This window comes from Macaca fascicularis, chromosome 14 (assembly GCF_037993035.2).
Source record: "Macaca fascicularis isolate 582-1 chromosome 14, T2T-MFA8v1.1".
Taxonomy (NCBI): domain Eukaryota; kingdom Metazoa; phylum Chordata; class Mammalia; order Primates; family Cercopithecidae; genus Macaca; species Macaca fascicularis.
Genome location: NC_088388.1, coordinates 77,991,815 through 78,016,613, shown reverse-complemented (window position 1 = coordinate 78,016,613; position 24,799 = coordinate 77,991,815). Strand labels below are relative to the sequence as shown.

At 46.8% G+C, this 24,799-nt stretch overlaps 1 protein-coding gene across 18 annotated transcripts in view; it reads left to right on the top strand.

Moving 5' to 3' along the window:
* The window catches only part of TENM4 (teneurin transmembrane protein 4), a 791,957-nt gene that overhangs the window by 349,297 nt on the left and 417,861 nt on the right, over nt 1-24,799 (top strand). For all 18 annotated transcript variants that reach the window (XM_065528783.1, XM_074014900.1, XM_065528781.1 and 15 more), the window contains one exon: nt 22,382-22,669. In XM_065528783.1, coding sequence (XP_065384855.1) covers nt 22,382-22,669 — 288 coding nt within the window. The remainder of the gene's footprint in view (nt 1-22,381; nt 22,670-24,799) is intronic.

Below are 24,799 nucleotides of genomic sequence, written 5' to 3'. Positions count from 1 at the left end.
ACACTCATTACTTTGAAAGTCAGTCTGCCCCACCAGACTGGGTGCTCCCCAAGGCAGGCTCTAAATCCCATCTGCATCCCCAGTGCCTGGCAGCAGAGATGGAGTTGGAAAGGAGGGATGTAAAGAAAAAAAGGCCTGCCCCTTGCCTCCGGGGCTCACCATATTTTGAATAAGACCAACATCCACCTAAGTAATAGACAAATTCCAGAGCACTGAGCTCTCCAACAGAATCCAGGAGCACTGGGTTGGGGAAGTGAGGGATGATGAGGCAATGAAGTCAGGGTGCAGGTGGGAGGGCATCTAAGGAAGCTCCTGGAGGATTTAAGCGTGACTTCCAAGGAAGGAAGGAATTACAGCTGGCAGCCATGAGGGGAAGGGTATTCTAGGGGAGGGCAGCATGCGTACAAAGGTTTGGATGCAGGAGATGACAGGGGTGCAGGCCAGAGTGGCACTAAGTATATTTGAAAAAAGAGGGTGGAGATGAGATAGGAGAGGTTACATCAGGTGTCAGGATGTGAAGGTCTGTGTTTTTCAGACCTCAGTGTCATAGGAGTCACCTGGGGATCTAATTGCAGATTCTGATTGAGTAGGTCTTGGGGAGAGCCTGTGATTCTGTATTTTTAGCAAGCATAGTAATGCTGATGCTACTAGTCTGTAGGTCACACCTTGAGTAGCAAGGCTTTAGGCAGTAGGGAACCACTGAAGGTTTTGAGCAGGGACAGGATTGTGGTCTGATTTGCTTTTTTAAAAAATTATGCTGAAGACTGCAAAGAAGCTTCTTCCATAGGGTAGAGGAATGCAGGCAGGATGAGAGATTTATTTTTTTTTATATCTCCAACACCTAGAATGGTGTCTGGCTCATAACAGATAATCAATAGATATATGTAAAAGGAATAAATTAGCTATTTATGACAGACTTCTTAAATGAGAAAACAGGAAGAATGAATGAATCAAGTTATCCCAGGCTGACAAGCCGATATTATATAAATCACTCATTCAGGCCAGTCCAAATAGAGAATATGTCTTAAGGCAGTGGTTTTTCTAACTTGTTTTTAGACAAAGATCTGATTGCTTAAATGAAACTCGAAATGGAATCCCAATATGTGAATCACATAAAAAATAATTAAGTGCCTAGGCAGGCCTGGGAGTAAGAGCTCTGAAACCTAACAACCTACTCCTTCCCCTTTCTCCTGACTGCCAATGTCTGACATTTCCCACTGCACCCCCAGACTCTCACAAGTATCAGCCAGCCTGATACCCCCCGCAACCCCAGAATGGGTGAGGGAGGCAGCCCTTCAGCAGGATCTGGGATGGGGATTATCTGTTTCTGGCTCAGTTTCTCCCACTAGGCAGTGAAGTCACACAAGATAGGACAATAAAAGACCCATATTGGCAGCCTCATGCTCAACACAGGGACATTGGTTGAACAAGGAACTTAGGAAAGGATGATGGGCAGAGATGGAGTGGTGAGCCAGCAAGTCCCAAGGACAGGGCTTGAGTTCCCAAAACCCCAAACATATTACCTCTTCCCTCTTAAGCGCCAAAAGTAGTATGGGAGGCAGAGGCACACAGGGGTTGGAGTTGAGATTTTAGAGTATAACAGTTTGGGGTTCAAATCCCAGCCCAGGCACTTACAGACTGTGCAACTTTGGCTAAGTCCTGAGTGTCTCTGTACCTTGGCTTCTCATCAGTAATGGGAGTGTAACAACTCTCCCTTCAGAGGGATGCAATGCAGAACGAGTGAGTTGCCAGATGCAAGCCATGCCTTCTAAATAGTGCAGCCCTCTTCACTTGCTGCCGTAGCCAGCTCACCACCTGCCTTTCTTCTGCACGGGTGTCTGCATGTTGCATTTAAGCAGGAAGCATCAGTCACACTGACAAATATCTGCGCCCCCAGGTAGTGTTTCTAACCAATTAGAGGTTTGGCATTTATTCTCAACTGCTTGTTGTTATATTTTTCAAATAGCCAAGTATTTAAATAACATCAGCCTGATTGCTCCTGCAGATTCATAGCCCTTGTCCTGCACCAGGGAAATCCTCTTGCAGACGGCAGCTGCAGCCTTGTGGAAGGGACATTGGGCATCAGAACACTGCGATAGAGTCCGAGCTCTGCTCCTTGCCAACTGGGTGACCTTGGACAAGTCACTTCTCCTGGCAGAGGCTTAATTTCCTCAACAAGAAAAACAAATATTTGTATAGTACTTCACAGCTTCAAAGCCACATCTGCCTGCCCCAGTGACATTTCCATCTAAATGTAGCTGATCTTTATCACCTCCATGATAGCTAGAAAAATGGAGGCTCTCCGTGTGGAGCTTTGAATCCCAGCTCCCTTAAGAAGTGCTGTGATGTAGAGCAAACCCTTGCCCTCTCTGATTCTGTTTCTATAAAGTGGCAACACAACAGCGCACAAATATCACCTAGTGGGAGCCCAGCAAATGAGAGCCACTGTGTGTAGTTGTTATTGGTGTATTAGTGTCGTTCACCTCACATCACAAGGCCAGGTCTCAAAGTCAGCTCTCTTGAGCCAGACCCCACACTCTGACTGTGGTCATTGGAATGCTACTAGTCTGTGGGCAAAACGTTGAGTAGCAAGGATACTACTTGCTATTCGCTCACTGAACCACTGGGATGAGGATATGAAACCTGCTTCTTTGGGTTAGCTGGGGCAGTGTGATTGGCAGTGCTGTGTACATCATGAAGTGCCAGGTCCAGGTAAGGCCTGGGCCCTTCCCTCTGGTGAGGTAGATCCAATTGCTTGTCATAGACCAAATTACAAGCCCAGACTTTTTCTTTTGGATTTTGCTAAAAATCATTCTCTGGGCCCTTCCTATTTCCTGTTTAGCACCAGGCTCTGACTTAAACACCCTTTCCTTGCGCTCGTGGAATGGGAAGAGAAGGAGTCTAGGAGGCCGAAGCGGGCACAGCTTGGGAAGGTCGAGGCAAAATGGGCCAGTTTCCAGCTATCTAGCCTGTTGTGGGGACTGGCCCTCTCGGGGGCTAATCCCCTTTTGTGATGCTCCCTTGGAGCAGGCACAGAGCCTAAGCCAATTAAAACCCTCCCTTTGAAGGTGGTTCAGGTTTCCCAGAGAGCACAGGCCTGCACAGTGACCCGAGGTAATTGTTCTCCTCTCCTCCCTGCTGGCCAGAGCTGGAGGAAGACCAGGGCTTTGTCTGGGAAGGCTCCATCACATTTTCCCTCTTCAGGCCCCCAGATCTGCAGGAGGTCTGCAGGAGGGGCAGGATGGCAGGAATATAAACAACTGTCCATCTTACAGATAAGGAAAGTGAGACCTGGGATGGCTCTGCAGGGCTGAGATTCAAACTGGAACATACCTGCTCAAAACTGGTGCCTGCTCTGTCTTTCTAGGACAAGAACCAAACCCTTGTCACCTTCAGTCCCAGCACAGATGGGGCCTATAGTAGGTTTCTAGTAAATATTTGTTCAGTGACCACTGAATAAATAAATAATGCTGAACAGGAACATTCATCTTAATGCAATAGTGTGAATGGGCTGGAGAAATCCAGAACTACATCTGGGCCAGAGTGACATATTAAATGCTTGATAATACTTAGTAGTCATATAAACAGCCAAGTGCTAAGCCTGTTCTAAGCTCCTTCTAACTCACTCAGTCCTCTCAACAACCCTATTGGGTAGGTCGATTATCTCTGCTTTAAAGATGATATAGAGGAATAAAGAGGTTAAGTGAATTGCCCCTGGCACAAGGTTGGGGAGTACAGAGCTGGGAGTCGAACCCTGGCTTCCTGACTGCAGAGCCGATGTCTTGGCTGCTGTGCACCCCTTTCTCTCTAACAGGAATGTCTTCCTCTATAAGGTTCAGATGGTGATGACCTTCACCCTCCCTGTCTCCCCACACTACAGGGTCTCAGTGACACAAGATGTGAAGGAGCTTTCCATTAGAAACACCGTACTAGACAATCTGGACCATTGCCGGCCAGCAGAGGCCAGGCTGGGCCCTAGATACCATCACCCTCTGGGTTTCAGCCCTGGAGACAGCAAGCAGCCCCACTCCAGCTGAAGGAGCCTCCAAGACTGGTACATTTCACAACTGAGATTAAAGACCCAAAAAAGCAGAACCGATGGAATGACAGGCAGAGTGTCTTAATGAAAACAAATTTAGAACTACAATCAAGAGAACAAAGTGAGGATCTGGCCCTGGGAAGCCAGACTCCAGTAACCCAGGTGTAACATTAGCCAGCTGCGGGGGCTAAGGGCCAGAGCTTCTCCACAGAGAGAACAGCCTGGGGCCCTCCTGGAAGGTAGAGAGGCAGCCACAGTTGCTGAGGGAGGCTCTGCTCAGCCCACAAGAGCCCACTGTAGTGCGTGTGCAGCCTGGAGGCTGTAGAGGAACATAGCATTTGTCCTGTGTACCCTGGTGACCGCTAGGAAGGCAAACAAGGCCTCCTCAGCTAGAGTCAGGGGCCCCTCCTTCACCCCCAGGGCAGAGTGATTAAGGGCATTCTGAGAATGTCACCTCTGTACAGTGAGTGGCAGGAAGGACCTTGTAAAGGGAAGGGAGCATCTGAAACAGGAGAGTACAGAGCTCAGAGCTAACATCCCTGATCCCTCACTAAGGAACACACGGCCGGGCCCAGGACCGAGGACAGATCTTTTCAGTGCTCCTGTGTTTGTTAGGTGGCTTTTTGTTTGATTTGGAAGCCTTGTAGGGATTTGAGGCTGGATGGTACAAGTTCATGCAGGGCTTGTGCTAACCGCGATCTCTGATCCCAAGCAATAGGGTTCCCATGCAGCATGTTTCTGCTCCAGCGGGGAGCTTGGTTTGATCAGAGTCCTCTTAGCGTGGGGACTGGCATTCCTCAAACATATGGAATTCATCCAACAACATTCCCTTCTAACTGTGGGGTAGTTAATCATTTCCTTGCCTGTCTCACCCTTGGGATGCATGGAAAATTTAAGGACATACCTCTGCACTCAGAGTCAAAAGAACTGGGCTTTATTTGAGCCCTGGTTCCCGCCTTTTGCTAGCTGTGTGACTTGGAAACAAGGCACTTTGCCTCTCTAAGCTTCAGTTCTTTATTTAATACAGGGTCATAGCTACTCAGAGGCATTTGTTCCTTTGTTCAATTAGCCATTATTTATTAAGTGCCTACTATTTGCAAGGACAGAAGTTTGGATTTTATGCTGAATAAGAGAGACACAGTCCTCACCTCTGTAGAGCTTAGAGCATATAATTAAGCAACTATTTAAATATAATTGTGATAAGTTATCAAAGAAAGGTACAGGATAGTAGATTAAATCACATTAAAATGTATTAGAAATTTGTAAGTTCTAAAGTACTATTGAAACACTAGGCAGCATTATCCTTATTACCCTTATAACATTTCCTTTTTTTTTTTTTTTTTGTGAGACGGAGTCTTGCTCTGTCACGTAGGCTGGAGTGCAATGGCATGATCTTGGTTCACTGCAACCTCTGTCTTTCAGGTTCAAGTGATCCCACTGCCTCAGCTTCCCAAGTAGCTGGGACTACAGGCGTGAACCACTACAGACCCGGCTAATTTTTCTATTTCTAGTAGAGATGAGGTTTCGCCATGTTGGCCGGGCTCGTCTTGAACTCCTGACCTCAAGAGATCTGTCCGCCTCAACCTCCCAAAGTGCTGGGATTACAGGCATGAGCCACCAGACCTGACCCAGATCCTCTTATTTTTAAAGTACCTCAATGATCTGAGCCTCAGTTTCCTCCCCAGTAATATGGGAATTATAAAAATACCTATGTCAGCCAGCCTTTGCTATATAACGTATCACCCTAAAATGCAGTGGCTTAAAATGACCGCATGTTGGTTCCTGTTTCCAAGAGTCAGTTATCTGAACCGGGCAAAGCTAGGTGGTTCAGCTAGTCTCCTCTGGGTTCACCCGTGTGGCTATAATCTACTGGGTGTTGGTTGGCTCAGCCCTGTGGCTCTAGCAACAAGTAGGCTAGCCTGGGCCTCTTTACATGATGGCTGTTTTTCAAAAGCAGGGGGAGAAGGCAAGCCCAAATGCTCAAGTGTTTTTCATGCCTCTGATTCAAGTTTGCTGATATTCGTTTGGCCCACTGGCCAATGCAAGTCACGTGGCCAACCCCACAGTTAGTGTGGGGGACTACACAAGGGTTTGGTTACAGGGAGATATGATTCCTTGGCAGCCATTAGTATAGCAGTCTACCACCATGCCTCACTTCCAGAGTTGTTCTGGTGACTTAGTAATAAATACAGGATGATGTGCTCGTGGTGTTTGCATGAATATTGGTGACTGTACATAGTACAGCTTAAGAATTGATGAGTCAATATGAATCTGAGCAGCTTGCTACCTTATTAAGGAAAAATGACATTACACAGGAAATAAGTGGCAAGTAATTGGCCAAAATAGCATGTAAAGTGTGGGGTCATGGGTATATGCAGAGCAGTTTCAGGTAATAAGACTGTATCTGACTTCAATTTTCAACCTTGGTGTTTTAAAGAGTAACATTAGCCAAAAGAAACTTTTTCAGAGAAGAATGGCCAGGATGGAGACAACATGAGTGAGAACCGAATCAGGGGAAGGCACAGAAATACTTCTCCTGGATAACAAGGCAACATTTACACTTGTTGATTGAGTCTTTATTAAGTGTCAAGCATAGGGTTGAGCCTTTCCATGCATCACTTCATTTGAGCCTGAAGACAACCCTGTAAGGTGGTAGATACTATCCACATTTTATAGATAAGGAAATTGAGGCTTAGAGAGTTTATCATCCGAAGTTGTACAAGAAGTATGTAAGAGATCCAGGGTTCAGATCCAGGTGTGCCTGACTCAAAGCCTGACTTTTTTTTTTTTTTTTTTGAGACAAAGTCTCACTCTGTTGCCCAGGCTGGAGTGCAGTGGTGTGATCTCGGCTTACTGCAAGCTCCACTGCCCGGGTTCACACCATTCTCCTGCCTCAGACTCCCAAGTAGCTGGAACTACAGGCGCCCACCACCACACCCGGCTACTTTTTTGTGTGTATTTTTAGTAAAGACAGGGCTTCACCATGTTAGCCAAGATAGTTTCAATCTCCTGACCTCGTGATCCACCCACCTCGGCCTCCCAAAGTCTGGGATTACAGGCGTGAGCCACCGCGCCCAGCCAAAAAAATCCTTTTTTCTATATTGAAATTTTTGAGAACATTATAGTTCACATGCAATTATAAGAAATAACAGGGATAGCCTGTGTACCCTTTACTCAGTCTCTCCTAATAGTAACATTTTGCAAAACTATAGTAAAAGAACAGATATCACAAGCAGGATGTTGACGTTGGTATAATCCACTCATCTTATTCAGATTCCCCATTTTACTTGTATTTATCTGAATGAGTGAGTGTGCATGTGTGTGTTTACTTCTGTACTATTTTACCACATCTGCAGGTGAGTATACGCAGTCAAGACAGCGAACATTTCCATCAACATCAGTTTCCTTCACGGTCCCCTTTTATAGCCACACCCGCCTCCCTCCCACCCCTACCCCATCCCTAACCCCCTAACAACCACCAATCTGTTCTCCATTGCTAAAGTTTTATCATTTTTATTTTAAACATGCTATAGAAATGGAATAATGTAGGATGAAACCTTTGGTGATTGGCTTTTTGTTGACTCAGTAATTCCCTGGTGATTTATTGGTATCATTAGTTCATTCCTTTTTATCATGCAGTCGTATTCCATGGCATTCTGTCATTGATTTAACTGTTTACCTGTTGAAGGATATCTGGGCTGTTTCCAGTTCTTGGCTATTATGAATAAAGCTTTTATGAACATCATTGTACAGCTTTTTGTGTGAACTAAGCTTTTATTTCTGAAAATTAAATGCCCAAGAGTACAAGTGCTAGGTTGTACAGTAATTGCATATTTAGTTTTCTAAGAAACTGCCAACCTGCTTTCCAGAGGGGCTGTACACTTTTATATTCCTACCAGCAATGAATGGGTGATCCAGCTTCTCTGCATCCTTGCCAGCATTTAGTGTTGTCACTATTTTTTATTTCAGTCATTCTGATAGGTGTATGGTAATAGCTCATTGTGGTTTAATTTGAATTTCTCTGACGGCTAACGATGCTGAATATCTTTTCATGTGCTTATTTGCCATGTGTATATATCCTTTTTGTTGAAATATTGGATCATGTCTTCTGGCCATTTTCTAATTGGATTGTTTGTTTCTCACTGTTGCATTTTGAAAGTGTCACATATATATGTGTGTATACACACACACACACACATGTTCTGGATACTAGGCCTTCCTTTGTTAATATGTGGTTTGCAAAAATTTTCTCCTACCTGTAGCTTGCCTTTTCCTCCTTTTAAGAGATTTTCAGAGCACAAGTTTTTAATTTTGGTTAGGTTCCATTTATCAAGCTTTCTTTTTTTGATCATGCCTTTGGTGTAAAGCCTGTGTCTTTAACCACGGTGCTCCACTGCTTCCCAGAGCCTGGAGAAGAGAGGTCTTGGTTCGGGAGGAGGTCTTTGGCTTGCTTGTGAGGTTCTAAGGCATATGGAGTTTAGGGCTGCCAGGAAGGCTGTCACAGGAAGCAAGTTTCAGCTCACTATCAGGATGAATTGCCCAAGGCCAAGTTTAGAGAATGAAATGTATTAGGAGTAAGCTCCCTGTCACTGGAGCTCAAACAAGGGCTGGCTGCTATCCACGTGGAATACAAGGAATTCAAGCATCAGATGGGGCTTGGGCAACTGTGTCCCTCATGTTCCCTTTTAACTAAGAATTTGGGAGTGTAGTTTTTTAATTACCCCTGCCTGAATTGGAGTTTTTAACAATTATATCCTCCAGGTTGAGAAATATATAAAGGCTTTGGGTGACAAAACTGAACCAGTCTCAAGAAGAGGTGGCCAACCGAAGCCACCCAATCTGCCATTATCTTGTCTAGGGACAGAATGCACGGAGGCCAAAGGCTTGCGATGGCACAGGTTCTGGGACTGGGGCCTATTCCTGGATCCCTGTTCCCATCTTGGAGTCAGCTGCACGCTGCCTGCCCCACCTCCACCCCAGCAGCCTCCTCTCCATTCAGACTGCCCTGGAGAATCCCTTTCTTTACGGCACTTATGAGACTTAATTACCAATGGCGAAGTCCTTTGAGGCCTTGGATGAAAGGAATGGGAGCAGCACGAGGCTTGATTAGGCGTGTAGAACTCTGGGCACAATTAGCTCCATGAGAGACTGGCCCTGCCTTTATCTGTCTCCAGTTCTGTGTGACTTACAGCGGCTAATTATTGAAATAAAAGTTGCCTGGCCACCCAGCTGCTGGAAAGAGGGCCCTAATATCTATTAAGTCTGCCTTTAATTATTAGAGATGGAGGCAGCTTCAGGCAGTTAGGGTTTTCCTATCATTATGGGCCTTTTCCTCCACCCCTTTGAGGCTTGGATACTCAGAGATGTCAGTGAAATTCTGCCAAAGCTACATCTCTCTCCCTTGCTTTCTACATAGCATCCCTTTCCAAGATGCCTTTACTAACCCACCCTTCCTGCTGTGAGGACCCCTATGCACACCTTCCCAAGGGCCTTTGCAATCATTGCATCTCACAGAACTTCGAGCCCTAGATGGAGTATTTTAAATTCCTCTGTGTGTGTGTGTGTGTGTGTGTGTGTGTGTGTGTGTGTATGTGTGTGTGTGTGCGCGCGTGCACATGTGCATTTTTCTGGGGTATCAGGGCAGTTCTCAGGTATAGATTAAACGTGACACCCCCACACCAACCCATTTTGCAGAAGAGAAAACTGAGGCCATGGAAGGAAGCAGGATGGAGCTGACAGCTTCTGGCTCTTCACTTGCTGGGATGTGGCTGACCACCAGTCACAACACCCCAAGCCTTAGCTCCCGCCTCTCTAAAAACAAAATTTCCAGCAGCATCAGGAGGGCACAACCAGTTGCCCCATTCACAAATCTGGGGAGCTTGTGTGGGGCCAAGGAAGTGGATTCATACTACAGAAAAAGAGCCAGTTGGAGGATGGCAAGCGGGAGGGTTGGCTCACAAAGGTTTCCAGCTTTGGGGCTTTCATTAGGCAAAGGGAAAAATCAGAGAGCTTTGCACCTAGAAGGACCATGGAAGTGAGATATGGAGAGTTGTATGTTTTTATTCACTTTGGTTCAACCCAGCAAACCCTGGATGTACCTCTTAGCTGTTCTTAGCATTGGGGAAGAATCAAGATGTTGTAAGTACCAATGAAGTTAATGATCCAGGTGTTTGGGCATTTTCCTAACAGATGATGAAATCAAGGCACAGAGCAAGTCCTTGGCACTTTCTCAAGGACACCCCACCTGCTCTAAGAGCCCATGTGAGCACCAGCTGTGGGATGGAAGGACTGTTCTGAGGTCACTTTCAAACCGCTATTGTGTGGGCTTCAGTCATCACGAGTTGTGGGACGGCCTGAGTCATAGTCACTGAGGAGGAAATGTAAGGGCTGGGGGTATACAACAGGAAGTTTCTTCCTCTAGGCCTGTCCTGCCCCTGCCCCACCAGCAATGTTGAAACCTGTGTCAGCCACGAGCACTCCGAGCCCACACCCGTTGGGCAGCAGTTCTGAGCTTGATCCAGTTCCATCCCCAGGGCTCAATAGCAAAAGGCCTGGTGAACAGAGTGGCAATAGAGTCTTTGGTTTCTGAACAATCAGAGCAGTGGGCCAGCAGCCATTAAGCATGTATGCACACATGTGTGCATGTGTACACACACACACAGACACACACATCACCTCCGACAGGAAGGACAGCCTGGGTAATCCCTGCTGTCCTCCCAGCAGTGATCAGAGGCTGATGGTGACCTCTAGATTTCTATCCTTTCTGCTGCTGTGATAGCATCAGTGTCAGGTATGCCCAGGGCATAGACGACATGTAAGACAAGAAGCTGTTGTGCACACAAGGTACCTTGATGGCACCCGGAGAAGCCATTGTGATATTGCTTCCCTGCTCAGCAGAGCATCTTCTCTGGGCCTAAAGAGCAGAAAGGATGTCTCTAAATCCTTCCTTACCCACAGACCCAAAGCTGTATGAATTTAGGCCCAGCGTCTGGCTGAGAAGACAGAGGAAAAGAGGGACCAACCCCTTCCTCCAGCTGTTGTGTTCAACCAAGAAGTTCCTTCAGGCTGAGGAGGCCTTTGTGTTAAAACTAAGAGTTTCACCATTTCCAGAATCCTTCAACTGATGCCTGCCTTTCTGGGATGCTGGTTTCCCTTCTGTCTCTCTCCTCTCTCACCTCACAGAGTGGAGGCCTAATAGGGAGCCCAGGTAATTACAGGTTAAGATTGGACGCAGTAGGGGACGTGTGATTAATCAGCCTCTCTCCCTCTTCCCTCTATTTCCTAGTGTGGTCCCAGAATAAGCCCAGAGAAAGTCAGGAAAAAAAATGTTTTTACAGAGAATTGGCACTCCAGTAAACTGGGTTTCAGGCTTGACCCTTGAAGGGGTTTTCTAGGAAAAGGGGTTTTCTAGGGAGAAGGAAGGAAGTACTTTTCCCTGGGGCCTGAAGTACAGAAGAGACAGGCAATTTCCCAAGATGCCACTTACAAGGAAACTCAGAGTCCTAATGGCCCCCTGGACTTGGGGCCCCAGTGGGTCTGGCTTCCAAGAAAGCCACATGGGACTAAGTGCCCCAAGGGAACATGTGTTGGGTACAGGAGAAAGGGGTTCAGGGGGGACATTCAGGCTGCACCAAGAGGCTCCCGGTGGATTCCAGTCAACACAATGGGAGAGGCAGGCAGGCAAACAGGATCGTCTTCCTCTCCCTGCTCTGTTAACCCCTGCTTGGCTTTTCAGACCCGGCCCAGGGATTCCTCCTCTAGGCAGCCTCTGCTGCCCACCTCACCTGGTGCAGTGCCCCCCTACCCCGAGTGTCTGTGTCAGTTGCTCTTTTGCGTCCTTTGTGCTGGAATCACCTGTAGACGTGTTCGTCCTTCTGACATTCTTGAGGGCTCTTCGAGGACCGAGACTGCATCCGCTCCAACCCCTTGTCCCCAGGTCTACCCTAGGATCTCATAAAGCCTTGTTGGTTGGGAAAGAGGGAACAAGGATGGACAAACCCAAGGAAAAGGTCACCAGAAAGGTGAGGGCTTGAAAACTGTGGGAGACATATTCAGTCTAAAGAGAGGACACAAAGATACCCAGACCAGTCTGGTCTTCAGTCTGGAAGAGCTATTGCTGGGGCAAAGGCATTAGGCTTCTTTCCTGAGACCCCAAGGAGTAGAGCTGAGGCCTATGGAAGGAAGCTAAAAGGAGGCAGGTTTCAGCCCTCTGAGGCAGTATAGTCCCCAGCTTTAGAGCTGGTGTGACCACTCTGTAGGGATGGGACTAAGGAGGATTCAGGCACCTGATGGGGCTTGAATCAGCTGACCTTTGATGTTGCTTTCAATCCTAACACATTTTCTTTCTTCTTTGGTTTTTTGTTGTTGTTGTTGTTGTTTTTGAAACAAAGTGTCACTCTGTTACTCAGACTGGAGTGCAGTGGCTCCATCTCAGCTCACTGCAACCTCTTCCAACTCTCAGATTCAAGCAATTCTCATGCCTCAGCCTCCTGAGTAACTGGGACTACAGGTGTGTGCCACCAAGCAATTCTCATGCCTCAGCCTCCTGAGTAACTGGGACTACAGGTGTGTGCCACCACACTCAGCTAATTCTTGTATTTTTCGTAGAGGTGCGGTTTTGCCACACTGGCCAGGCTGGCCACAAACTCCTGGCCTCAAGTGATCTGCCTTCCTTGGCCTCCCAAAGGGCTGGGATTACAGGTGTGAGCCACCGTGCCCAGCCTAACACATTTTCTGACTCTAAGATGCCACCATTTGTCAAAGGGAATTATTGGCTAGTATGTGGCTTTGGGGACAGGAAGGATGTGGACCAAGGAATCTGGAAGACACAGCTAACATAATGCCATCTGTTGATGGAAGGCCTATTGTGTCCCAGGCCCTGCACATGCCCAGCCCTCTGGGGGGTCAGGCAGCTCTGGTGGGAGCCCTCCCAGCTCCGCAGCTCAGGATCAGAGAAGCAGTGCCCATACAGCAGCTGTCTGCCCTTTGATACCTGGCCTCTGACAAGCTCTCTAACAGAAGGGCAAGATGGCTCCTGTAGACAGCGGCACCATCTGTCACCTGCCTGCCAGCCGCTGATTAGGGATGTCCCTGCAGCCAGGCTGGGCATGCAGCCACACTCCACCACACTCCCAGGAAAGCCCTGTCTCTGTCCCAACAGTTCTCTTTCTGTACAGGGCACGTGTCAAGCAGCAGCTGTAAAAGCACTTCTCCCAAGAGTCCAGGCCAGGTGCTGACTCAGTTCATCAGAAGAATTAATAATGTTTTTTAAAAAGGTGAAAGGACAAATAGAACCTTTAAGCCAATTAGAATACAGAATGACCTATGCAGGAAGTAGTGTAAGTTATGATTAAAAGCTTGAACCTTGGGGTCAGAGAGACACAGGTTTGAATCCTAGCTTTGTCACTTTTTTGTTGTGGCCTTCCAGGCAAGATACTTACCCTCCCTAAATCCTGGTTTCTTTGTCTATAAAATGGGGACGGTTTGGGTGTGGTGACAACTCAGTGAGGTAATGCATATAAAGACCTTGCTTTTAGCCACCATTATTATAATCAATGTCTCGCTGTTGAAAAAGGCCGGGGATTCCCCAAAGTGACAGCGCCAGAGAAATGTGCTCTGGGTGCCATGACAGAGAGTACAGAGCTCGGAAGCAGAGCTCCCGGATTCCAGTCCTGGCATGTTGTGTGAACTTGAGCGTCACTTTGCTACTCTCAGTTTCTAAATCGGTAAAGTGGGGATAGCAGTGCCTCCTTCTCTGGTTTGCTCAAAGCCCAACACAATACTTGGTACAAGAACAGGTACCACCACCACCCATCATCCCCACCCTCACTTTAAAATAAAGGACTCAAAGACCACACTTCGAAGGAATAAGGAATGTAAAATTCACAATTTTACACACACACACACACACACACAGATGCTACCCAGGACTTATAGTTTGTGGAACACATTTTAGCTCTGAAATATTTATGGGCCCTTTTTGACACACAAAGAACTAAAAATATCGCCCTGTGCTTATGTTAAGGAAAACTTATAAAACTTTAGTCCAGTAGGAATTCAGTCAATTTCCTGGCTCGTTTCTGGCTGTATCTGAGGCTGCGAGGTAACCTGGGGTGATAACAGCCCCCATTTCCCTGTGGGTTTTGGCAGGGGCAGAGGTTTCTTGGAGCACTGTACTGTCTGCGGAAGCCTCTCTGCGAATGCTCCAGGCCCCTGCCCCTTCATAAATATTGCTGGAACCCATGTGAAGGGGCCAGGTTTGTTTCTTGAATTTCTCCTCAAACACCAAAAGCTTTATTTCGCATACCTCCCCTTCTCCCGGGCCCCACACTCTTGCCATTCTTCCAGACCAGCTCCAGCCTCCCAAGGCAGTAGGGCCTCTGAAAACTAGCTGCAGGGCACGCTCCCTACCAGCTCCTCCGAGTGCAGGCTCTCTCTGCCACATGCATTTTGCATTTTACTGTCCACTTACATTTACCATGTAGGGATGTTGCTTTATTTCTTCTACCAGGCTCCTCCCTCCTCACTTCTCAAGCTTTCTCTCCAACCTCTTTCCCCCCGCAAAGTCTGAACTCACGGAATGTAACTGGGCTTTTGTCTGTGCCAGGTTCATTTTTCCCTGCTGTGATCTGGAACAGTGTTTTTCAGACTGTGGGTTGGCATCTCATTCATAATTCTAGTTAAGTAGGGAAGAAAATATCAGATTTCACCCTTGCAGTAAGTTTCAGCATCGTTTCATGAAATTTTTGTTTTAGTTCAAAAATTGTAGATGTATATGTATCCCGGATTGCAACGTAATCCGGGATTTTTACTGTATCGGGGAAAAATACTGTGTATTTTTACTGCAGGCAAGAGAAATTTGAGAGCCACAGATCTAGACCTTTTTTTCTCTCCTTACCTCAAAACTGTCTTTTCCTTGACATTCTTTGGTCTTCGTTTAGATGTCACTGTTTCTGGGGAGTGGTCCCTGATGGTCTCTCCACATTTGACCCACCTTGGCCTGGATGTGGGGTGGGCCCCTGTGGTGTCCTTCCCTGCCTCTCCCTCTGCCTGACTTGCCCACTGTATAGAAGCATCTAGGAGTCGGAAGCACATCTGTCTTGTCCTCTGATGCCTCCAACAATGCTTGGCACAGGAGGGTAGGAACTGGGAGTTGGGGGAGGAGAGAAGAAGGGCGTCTCCTGTGACGCCTCCTTGGATCTTTTGCAGCACTTAGGACAGAAAAGGGACTTAGCAATGATTACCAAATGAATGAGCCTATGGAACTAGGTATTGATCCTTTTCTTGACGTTCAAATATTTTCTTCAGTTTCAAATCTAGACCCTGACACTTGAAAGCCATGTGATCTAAAGCAAGTCAGTTAATCTCTGGGCTTGTTATCTCGTTGATAAACTGGAGTAAATAAGAGAAAATAAAGATTAAAAGAATAATACCTAACTTACCAAGTTGTTATAGGGATTTGAAATAATTTACACAGTACCAAGCACATAAGGAGGTGTTCAATTAACAGTAGTTATCTTACTGTTATTAGCCCTTTTCCTGTCTTCCATGATCCCCTGATCACCATCACCACCAGGGGGCTCCCAGGCCTCCCTACATTCACATCCCTGTTCAAACTTTCCAGATCCATCTAAGCCCAGCTTCATGTAAAGGAAAAAAAAAAAAAAATACTGATATGGTTTGGCCGTGTCCCCACCCAAATCTCATCTTGAATTCCCACATGTTGTGGGAGGGACCTGGGGGGAGGTAATTGAGTCATGGGGGCAGGTTTTTCCCATGCTGTTCTCGTGGTAATGAATAAGTCTCACAAGATCTGACGGTTCTATAAGGGGGAGTTTCCCTGCACAAACTCTCTCTTCTCCTTTCTGCCCCCATGTGAGATGTGCCTTTCACCTTCTGCCATGATTGTGAGGCCTCCCCAGCCATGTGGAACTGTAAGTCCATTAAATCCCTTTTCCTATATAAATTACCCAGTCTCGGGTATGTCTTTATCAATAGCATGAAAACGAACTCATACAACCACCCAAACATGGATTTTAGAGTCAGAAAGTCTGGGTTCAGGTCTCAGCCCTGTCCTTTACTGGCTGTGTGAACTTGATCAAATAACTGGATCTTTTAGCCTGGTCTCAAAAATGAGAAATAATTATGGCTTTCATGGGGGTATGTGAAAAGCACTGTGCTCGATACATATGTCTTCTTCCCTCCTCTCGTCTGGGCCCACTCTCCTTCTCCACAGACACACCAAAACCAAGACCCATGTCAGCGTAAGAACAAGCTTATAAAACTGCAGTTTATACTTTATCAAAGAATTTGTCACTGATGGTGATGGTCCTTAGGGCTGACACCCCAGAGAGATGGTGAGCTGTCACTGGAGGGCTTGTGACCTGCTCATCTCTGGAACCTCCAGTGCCCAGCACTAGACTGATCTGCAACAGTTTGTGAAAATGAACTCTTCTCTAAGGCACCTTTGTGGTGCTCAGGTTTTGCTTGGAGAAGAGTTTCAGAACACTGCACCATCTCTGGAGCAGGCTGGCAGGCCGAGTCCCTGCCAGGGTCTTGCACGTCTCACAGATGGGGTCAGTGGCAATGTGCTCTCCTGGGGGCCACATGCTCTTTGTCTTGATTGGAGCCTCTTTGTTTAGCCTGAGGCCTGCAATGACTGAGCTGCTAGTTTGGTCCTTAGGTATGTATTTGCTACTTGAGCTTCCCAAAACATTCTCACCTGCCTAATTTGGTCTATGTTTAAAGTAGTTACATAATGTATTGTTTAGAAATAACAGCACAATAATAATGATGGCATTGACAGTAATGACTATCCGATCCCTTATACCAATTGATACATTACAGTTTACAAAACATCTAACAAACTCAGCCTCTTGGAATAAGTTTAAACATCTTGTGCCCAGGGCCACACAGCTAGGAGGTGGCCAGGACAGGCCTTACTCCTAACCTGGAGCTCATTCTGTCACTGCCAGGGTAGAGGGTTCTGGAAAGAAAGTTTGGAGTTGGACACATCCAGCTCTTGAGTCTCTTTCTGTGTGACTGCAAGCCAGTTATTTTACTTCTCTAAGCCCCAGGCTCTTCATCAGTAAAATGGGACCAATTCACAGAGGCAGAAATGGTGAGAACTAAATGAAATCATCTCAAGCACTTGACTGGTGCCTGGCCTATGGCAAACCCTGAGTAAGTGGTGGCTGGTGTTATTATTAGTTCGATGATGATGATGATTGCTGAAAGCCAAAGAAAGTAAGGGGTGAAGCTGTATCATTGGTCAGGATCCTAACAGGAAACAGAGTTCACTGTAGATGGCTTAGAGGAGCAGACTTTAATGAAGAGATGGAGGTGCAGCAGGCTCAGAAAGCCAGCCCTGATGGTGAGACACCTGGGCTCTAGCAACAGCAAGAAACTGGCACACCCCTGGGCCTGCACAGATGAGGGCAGGGGAAGATGTTAGCAGAGCCCAGTATGAAGCGGAGGCCTGGAGGAGGGGCTACCTGTGGGAGAGGGCATGTACAGAGGACTAGAGAGCTAGAGGGGGCAGCGAAGACACATTCTGGCCTCTCACCTAACACGACCCTGCCCCCATCTCCTCCTGGTGCCGCCGTTAGGTGAGCCCACCCAACACCACTTGTAGCGGCTCAGCAGTGTTAAAGAGTATGGGACGTCTGGCAAATGGCAGGCAGCTCTGCAGGACTGAAATGGAGCGTGTGAGTCTGCGGGAGACAGGTTGCTCTGTGGCAGTGAGAGGAAGCAGAGAGAGACGAGGAAAGTCAGATCTCCAGAAGCCTTGGATGTCACGCTCATGGGTTTTATGGGGAACCCAGAGGTTGGTGGGTAAGGAGGGAGCAAACACGTTTAGGCACGGATATGTGCCATGTGCTTCTGTGCTGAGCCTGTGGCTGGGGGTTGCAGGGTCTGAGGTGGGCCCCTTCCCCAGCATTCCTTCTGTCCTTCTGCTGGGGAGCTCCAGGTCACTGCACTGAAGTCTCTTGCTCCAAAGGGAGCATTTCTCCACTGTCACTCCTCTTTCACCTCAATCTCTTCTTTCCTGCTGTCAAATGCCAATTTGGGTGTGAACCATACCTGACCTCTCACCTGTTCAAAAGCAGTAAATACTTGCTGAATTACTATATTAAGCCTAAAATGTGAAAAGAAAATGTAAAGGAAATGAGAACCAGGCGAATGTTCTCCCTGCCTCAGCTTTGTGACAGGGAAGCTGTGCGTTAGGTGTGTATGTTCTTAATAATTGGTGGTTACTGAGCCTTTGCCTTGATGCCAGTGTCTTCAGTCAACAGGCATACACTGATGAAAAGAAATAGTCATCCACCAATTTAACAGCCTAAAATGTTTCTCAGCCTTATTAACATGTGCTTCTGAGGGGATGCTCCTTCCCCAGTTATAACTGACACCTCCCCGGATCTTTCTACATTATGCTTTTTAAAAAGAAAATGTGTTTGTTTTTTTCTGATGATAATAATAGCTAACATCTATTGAGTACTCACTGTGTACCGGGGACTGTATATGCTAGGGGCACATATTAACTCATTTAATCCTCAAAACAACCCTAAGAGGTTTTACAGATGAGAAAGCGGAAGCACAGAGCGGTTAAATAACTTGCCCAAGGTCATTCACCTGGTCAGTGGGGGATGCATACTTCAAGCCCAGGCTGCCTTTGAAATTTAAAAAGAGAATACATCTAAGCAATGCCTCTAATTCAGCCTTAGATTTACTTAATACTTTACTTAATTGGTAGTGAACTACTAATATTTTATGTTATTTAGGCTTAATAAGAAGACATGAAGTAGCTGCCAAGTAGTTTCATTCATGCATGCACTTAACAAGCATTTTGTGAGCACCAGATACCAAGCCTGCCTACCCTCAAGGAACTCTAGTCAAGGGGAGAGGCAGATGTGAAAAAAGATCAGCTAGTGGGCTGCACGTGCAGTGATGAAGCATCATACACACAGTCAGAAAGGCCACGGAATTCACATCCAGGAAAGTGCCAGTGGCTCGGCAAGATGGAAGCGAGGTGAGCGAGAATGACAAGAGCCTTCATTTTGACCAGGAAACTAGAATTGACCCCAAAGGCTCAGCAGGGTTGCTAGAGGGCATAAGCAGGGCAATAGCATGACCTGGGCCTCAAACATTTCCCTGGCACAGCCCATACAGCAGTTATACCCACTTGCTGAGTTCAACCTCAGGATCACAGTTCTTTCTCCTCTTTGTATGCGAGGGCCATGTAACCTTGGGCAGCATACTTAACCTCACAATTTCTCATCTGCAGTCTGCAGAAAATCATAATACCTTTATCACAGGGTTGGTGTGAGGATTAAAGATGTTATATATAATCACAGTAAAAGTAAGCAATAATATTAGCTACTAAGAGTCTATTAGCTATAATGTTAAAACCATTATTAATATTATGAGTTATTAATATGAGTTATTAGTGAATCATATTAATGATGGCTAACATTATGGAGTACTTATGCTTATTATTATCATCATCATTATTGTCACTCAGGGGTTAGAAGTAAACAGGCAGAGGCAGCAGTTGCCATAAATCCTCATTCAAATTATACCAGAACAGTGCTTTGGGTTGAAAGCCAGTATTGGGTCATGATATCAATTTAGAGTTATAATCAGTCATTTTTTTAAAAATGAAAGAGAATGAGATAGAACATATCAGAGTGCATTTCTCATCATGCAATAACTTGTGAATCTTTTGTTTCTCTTTTATGCATATTTCTCATCATGCAATAACTTGTGAATCTTTTGTTTCTCTTTTATACATGTAAACACACACATTCACATACATCACTGTGTGTAGTGGGTCACTATGTAAGATGTTATAAATTTTTTTTTTTTTGAGACAGGGTCTCACTCTTGCCCAGCAGGGAGTACAGTGGTACCATCACAGCTCACCATAGCCTTGACCTACGGGGCCCAAGCTATCCTCCCGTTTCAGTCTCCTGAGTATCTGAGACTACAGGCATGTGCCACCACGCCTGGCTAAAGTTTTGTTTGTTTGTTTGTTTGTTTGTAGAGACAGGGTCTTGCTGTGCCCAGGCTGGCCTCGAACTCCTGGCCTATAGTGATCCTTCCACCTTGGCTTCCTAAAGTGCTGGGATGACAGATGTGAGCCACCCCATGCTTGGCCATAATATGTTTTTCTAATTATGGACTGCAGTCAAGAAAGTTTTAAAAACCCTGGAGTAGAAGGTACTATCACTGATCTTCCTTGTGGTCCTGCTTCCCAGACACTCAGAGGACTATCATCTTGCCAGCTATTGGGAGACTGAGCATCAGGATGGCAGAGCTCAGAGCTCTGGGTTTGAGCCTCAGTAACATAATTTGATTTCTCTGTGTCTTGGGTTGCACCCCTTGCCCCAGCATTAATTTCCAGGGATATTTTGAGAATTGGGAACCAAAATAGTGTCACCTATTCATCTTAATTGGATCTAGGTATAATCCCGAGGCATTGCAGTCTATCTAGTTAGTGCCAGCTTTGCAACTAACTCACCATGTGGCCTTAGGCAGGAGACTATATGGCCCTGGGTCACTGTAGCTTCATCTATAAGATGGGGATGCAAATAATTGTAATCTCTACTTCACAGTTATTATGAGGCACCAATAAAATTACAAATGTTTGTACTCTTTGAAAAACGGGCCAAAGAGCTGTCTCTGATGTCCATGATCAAAGGCAGAATTTGGAAACTGCGAGCCTCAGAGCAAATTCGACTCAGCAGTCTGTTTTGTTTGGCCTGCAAAGTATTAAAATTAAATAATAATAATAATGGATCAACATCTTAAAGTCATACATTTTATATCTAACTCCAAATTTCCAGCTTGTCTTAAAAATTCACAAGACACCACTGCCCCCCAGACATTCCCACCCACACTCCCACTTTGCAGCACAGGCAGGCACTTGGACAGACCCACCCTCCCAGCTGTCAAGGGCCCACCCTGGATACTGAGGTCTGATGTTGGCAGCATTTATCACAGCTCTTGCTCTGCTGTTTCTCTAATCAGACAATGAAGCAGGGGAATGCCTTGTGTACCCATGCTGCTCTGAAAGCTGGAGCAATGGAAAGCCAGAACTGAGCAGGTTGTGTTTCATAAAAACTAAGTGATGCCCTATGTCTCTGTGGAGGATATTCTGCTTTCCTTCTGTATTGAGCTCCTGGCCCTGTATGGTTGTGTTTGCTACCCCAGAGCTAAAAGAAGACATTTGGAGGGAGAAAGAGGGTGCTATCACAAGTCGAAAATCCAGTGGTGTCAGTGTAGGGCAGAAGGGTCAAGATGGGGAAAAGAGAATAAAGGGTTATTAGGAGCTTCCCACCAGTCAGACCCCCTAACAACACCCAGATGCATGGGGCAGACACTCGGCTGCCCAGTGCTGATGGTGGCACTGATGAGATGGGCAAGTCTGGAGGTGAGGGACATTCTCTGAGTAACTGCAAGGGCACTTTTGTGTACTAAGAGTAGGAGGGAGACATCTCAGGGAGGCAGAATGGAATAGGAAAAATGCAGGCTTTAGTGTCAAACAGATCTGAGTTCCAAACCTGGCTTTGTTACTTGACACCTAAGTGACCTTGAAGGGGGTTCTGAATCTCAATTTTCTCATCTGTCAGATGGGGATGGTTAGCTGGTTAATGAAACACATCTTTATTAGGCGCCTACTTTGTACCAGCTCTTGCTCAAGGTGCTAGAGACCAGGAGTGAGCAGCACAGATAAAGTTTCTGCTCTCATACAGCTTACAGGCTAGCGGAAGGAGATGGGCAAAAAGCAAATAATTATATAATCATCTGGTGGTGGTTAAGTGTGGGTTGGTTGTTTATACCTTGGCTCGTTTCCAAAAAAGGTTGGAGAGAGTAATAACATCTCGGAAGGTATGAAGACTTACTAAGATAATATATGCAAAGTGCTTACCCCAGTGCTTGCGTGCAATCATCCATCTCACAGATTTTTAAGGAGCCCTGGGCTAGAGCTGGGTCAGGCCCTGTTCCACGTGGGATGTGACGGGAATCAAACAGGCTTGGTTCCTATCTAGGGATATTACTAACCACCAGTGCCCTCTGGCCTTTGCTGTCAGCTTCCTTGGTGCCCATCCCTGGAGGAGGCCTCTTCAAGGTGAATAGGCTAAGTAGCAGAAAGGGACAGGATTTGTAATTAGAGGCCCTGGGTGCGAGTCACTTACCGGCTGCGTAGTGGTGGAGCGGTACCCTCACCTCTGCTGCCTGGGGTTCTCTGTCCACACTGCTGCAAGGGTTAATCCAGGATCAGGATGAACCCGGGAATGTTCTCTGCCTCTCACGCCCTGTCTTTGGTTTCCCTGGCTCTAGACCACTCGGCCCTGAGTGCGGCGAGGACCCTATTTGTGGATGTGGAAGAGCGCGGGCCGGAGGCCATGGACGTGAAGGAGAGGAAGCCTTACCGCTCGCTGACCCGGCGCCGCGACGCCGAGCGCCGCTACACCAGCTCGTCCGCGGACAGCGAGGAGGGCAAAACCCCGCAGAAATCCTACAGCTCCAGCGAGACCCTGAAGGCCTACGACCAGGACGCCCGCCTAGCCTACGGCAGCCGCGTCAAGGATATGGTGCCGCAGGAGGCCGAGGAATTCTGCCGCACAGGTGAGGGCAAGATCGAGGGGGCGGGGCCTGGGCGCAGGGGAGCTTGGCTCAGGTAGGCATGGGCTCGGGTGAGCGTGGCGCAGGTGGGCCTGGGGCAGGTAGGCGTGGCACAGGTGAGCTGGAACACCAGTTGGGGTGCCATATCAACAGCAAGTCTCTGCCATTTAGGCACTTGGACCTGGTAAAAGCCTGCCCTGTAGTTCATTCTTGGTTCATTTATTTTCTCCCTTACTCACTTCCCTGGCATAGTGAGGTGGTTAGGAGCTGGGCTCCAGTGTTTGTCTACCGGCCTAGAGCTGAGTTAGGCTTCCCTCTAAACCTCAGTCCTCAACTGTTAGATGGGCGCGAGAAGCCTCCCTACTGCACTGAATTGTGGTGAGGACTTAATGAGATGGCCTTTCGGTGGTAAGCATAATAGCAAGTAAGTGCTGAATAAATGTTAGTTCCTAGTTTTGCTATTCATTCAACAAACGTATTTAGCAGTTTCTTTGTGTCAAGCCCTGTGTGATCTTGAGAGGAAGACCTTCCTGAGATAGTTAGACATGAAAACTTAGTAATTTGTAGGATATCCTGGTGCCTGGCTTCCTCTCCTGCACTTTCTACCTACAGTAGTCCCCAAAGCCTCTCCATCCTGCCCCAGTATTCAAATCCATCCTTCTTAGCCATTCCCTCTGACACTTCCCAGTGCAAGCTATTATCATTTTTCTTGGAGGATTAACCACAATCACCCCCCTTCACCCAGAGCTGCCTGCCTCGAGCCATTCTCTGTACTGCAGCCAGATGAAGCTTGGGGGTGACTCCCTGTTGCCCTTCAACTGAGCTCCCCCTAACATAGACCACTTTCCCCAAATCTGTTCCTGTTTCTCTATACATTTTTTGTCCCCTGACTCTCCACACTCCACCACTCATGAGCCAGCCCTGCTGAACTGCTCAGGTTTCCATACCTGTTATGATATTTCTTTCCTACCATGGTGCCTCGGTGATTCCTGTTTTTCGGCCTGCAGATGCTTGAGCCCTCTTTGATGCCTGTTGGGTCATGACCAATACCTGACAATTTGTGCAGCCCATCCTGATTTTGCTCTGCCCTTCTCCCTCTTCACAGACAGGGTCAGCTGAGCGCTGTGCTATGTAATTTATATGCATTTTGACAATGTTATTTAATTCTTACAACAACCCCAGGGTGAATCATTTGCCCAAGATCACAGAGGTAAGAGGAGCTGGCCACACACACATACACACACACACACACTCACAGAGCACACCTATGACCTCTTCATTTCTATTCTCTCCCACAGGCCTGTATCCATGTGAAAGCTGACCTGTTAGCAGGGCTGCCTGTGAGGCTTGAAAAAATGAGCAGTCCCTTTCCCAGCTTATGGTTAAGGCTCCAACTCTGGCATCAAACAGACCTAGATTTGAATTGTGGCTGTGCCATTTTTACTATTCTCAGCTACTTCACCTGTGCAAAGGGATAAACAGTGCCTCATAGGTGGTGAGGATTGATGAAAACTGTAAATAAAACACTTGACACCAGTACCTGGCACAGAACAGATGCTTCAGAAATGTTGCCTGCTATTAATTGTCATCTCTGGATCTCACTGAAGGGAAGAGACAAAATGGTCTCTGAAAGCTTTCCTCTTGCTGTGTCCTGTCCGTAAGTGACAGAGCTCAGCCCTGGCTGGCTTGGACCTAGCACATGAGGCTCAGGGAAGGGGTAGCTCCTTATCTTTGTAAATAACAAATAAGCAGTCTCATCTCATAGGCAGGCATGTGCGTAGCAGTTTACAAAATACTCTCCTTCAAATTATCACCCTGGATCCTCAAAAATCCTTTGAAGGTAGCAGGTCATAGATTATCATCCCATTTTAAAGACAAGAACATTGAAGCTCAGGTGATCACCAGCCCAAGATTGCACAGCTAGATGTTGAGTGAGATGGGATGTCAACTCGTGCCCTGAGCCTCAGGAAAGAGGCCAAAAAGGACATAAAGCAAGTAAACCATGAGGACTTCTTAAACTGGATGAAGTAAATCTTCCAAACTCACTCAGAGGAGCTGACTGTCTCAACAGGATCATGGAACCCGTAGAGTGAGCCCTTACCTTGCATTTCTCCGGTCCAGAGATGTCTTAGC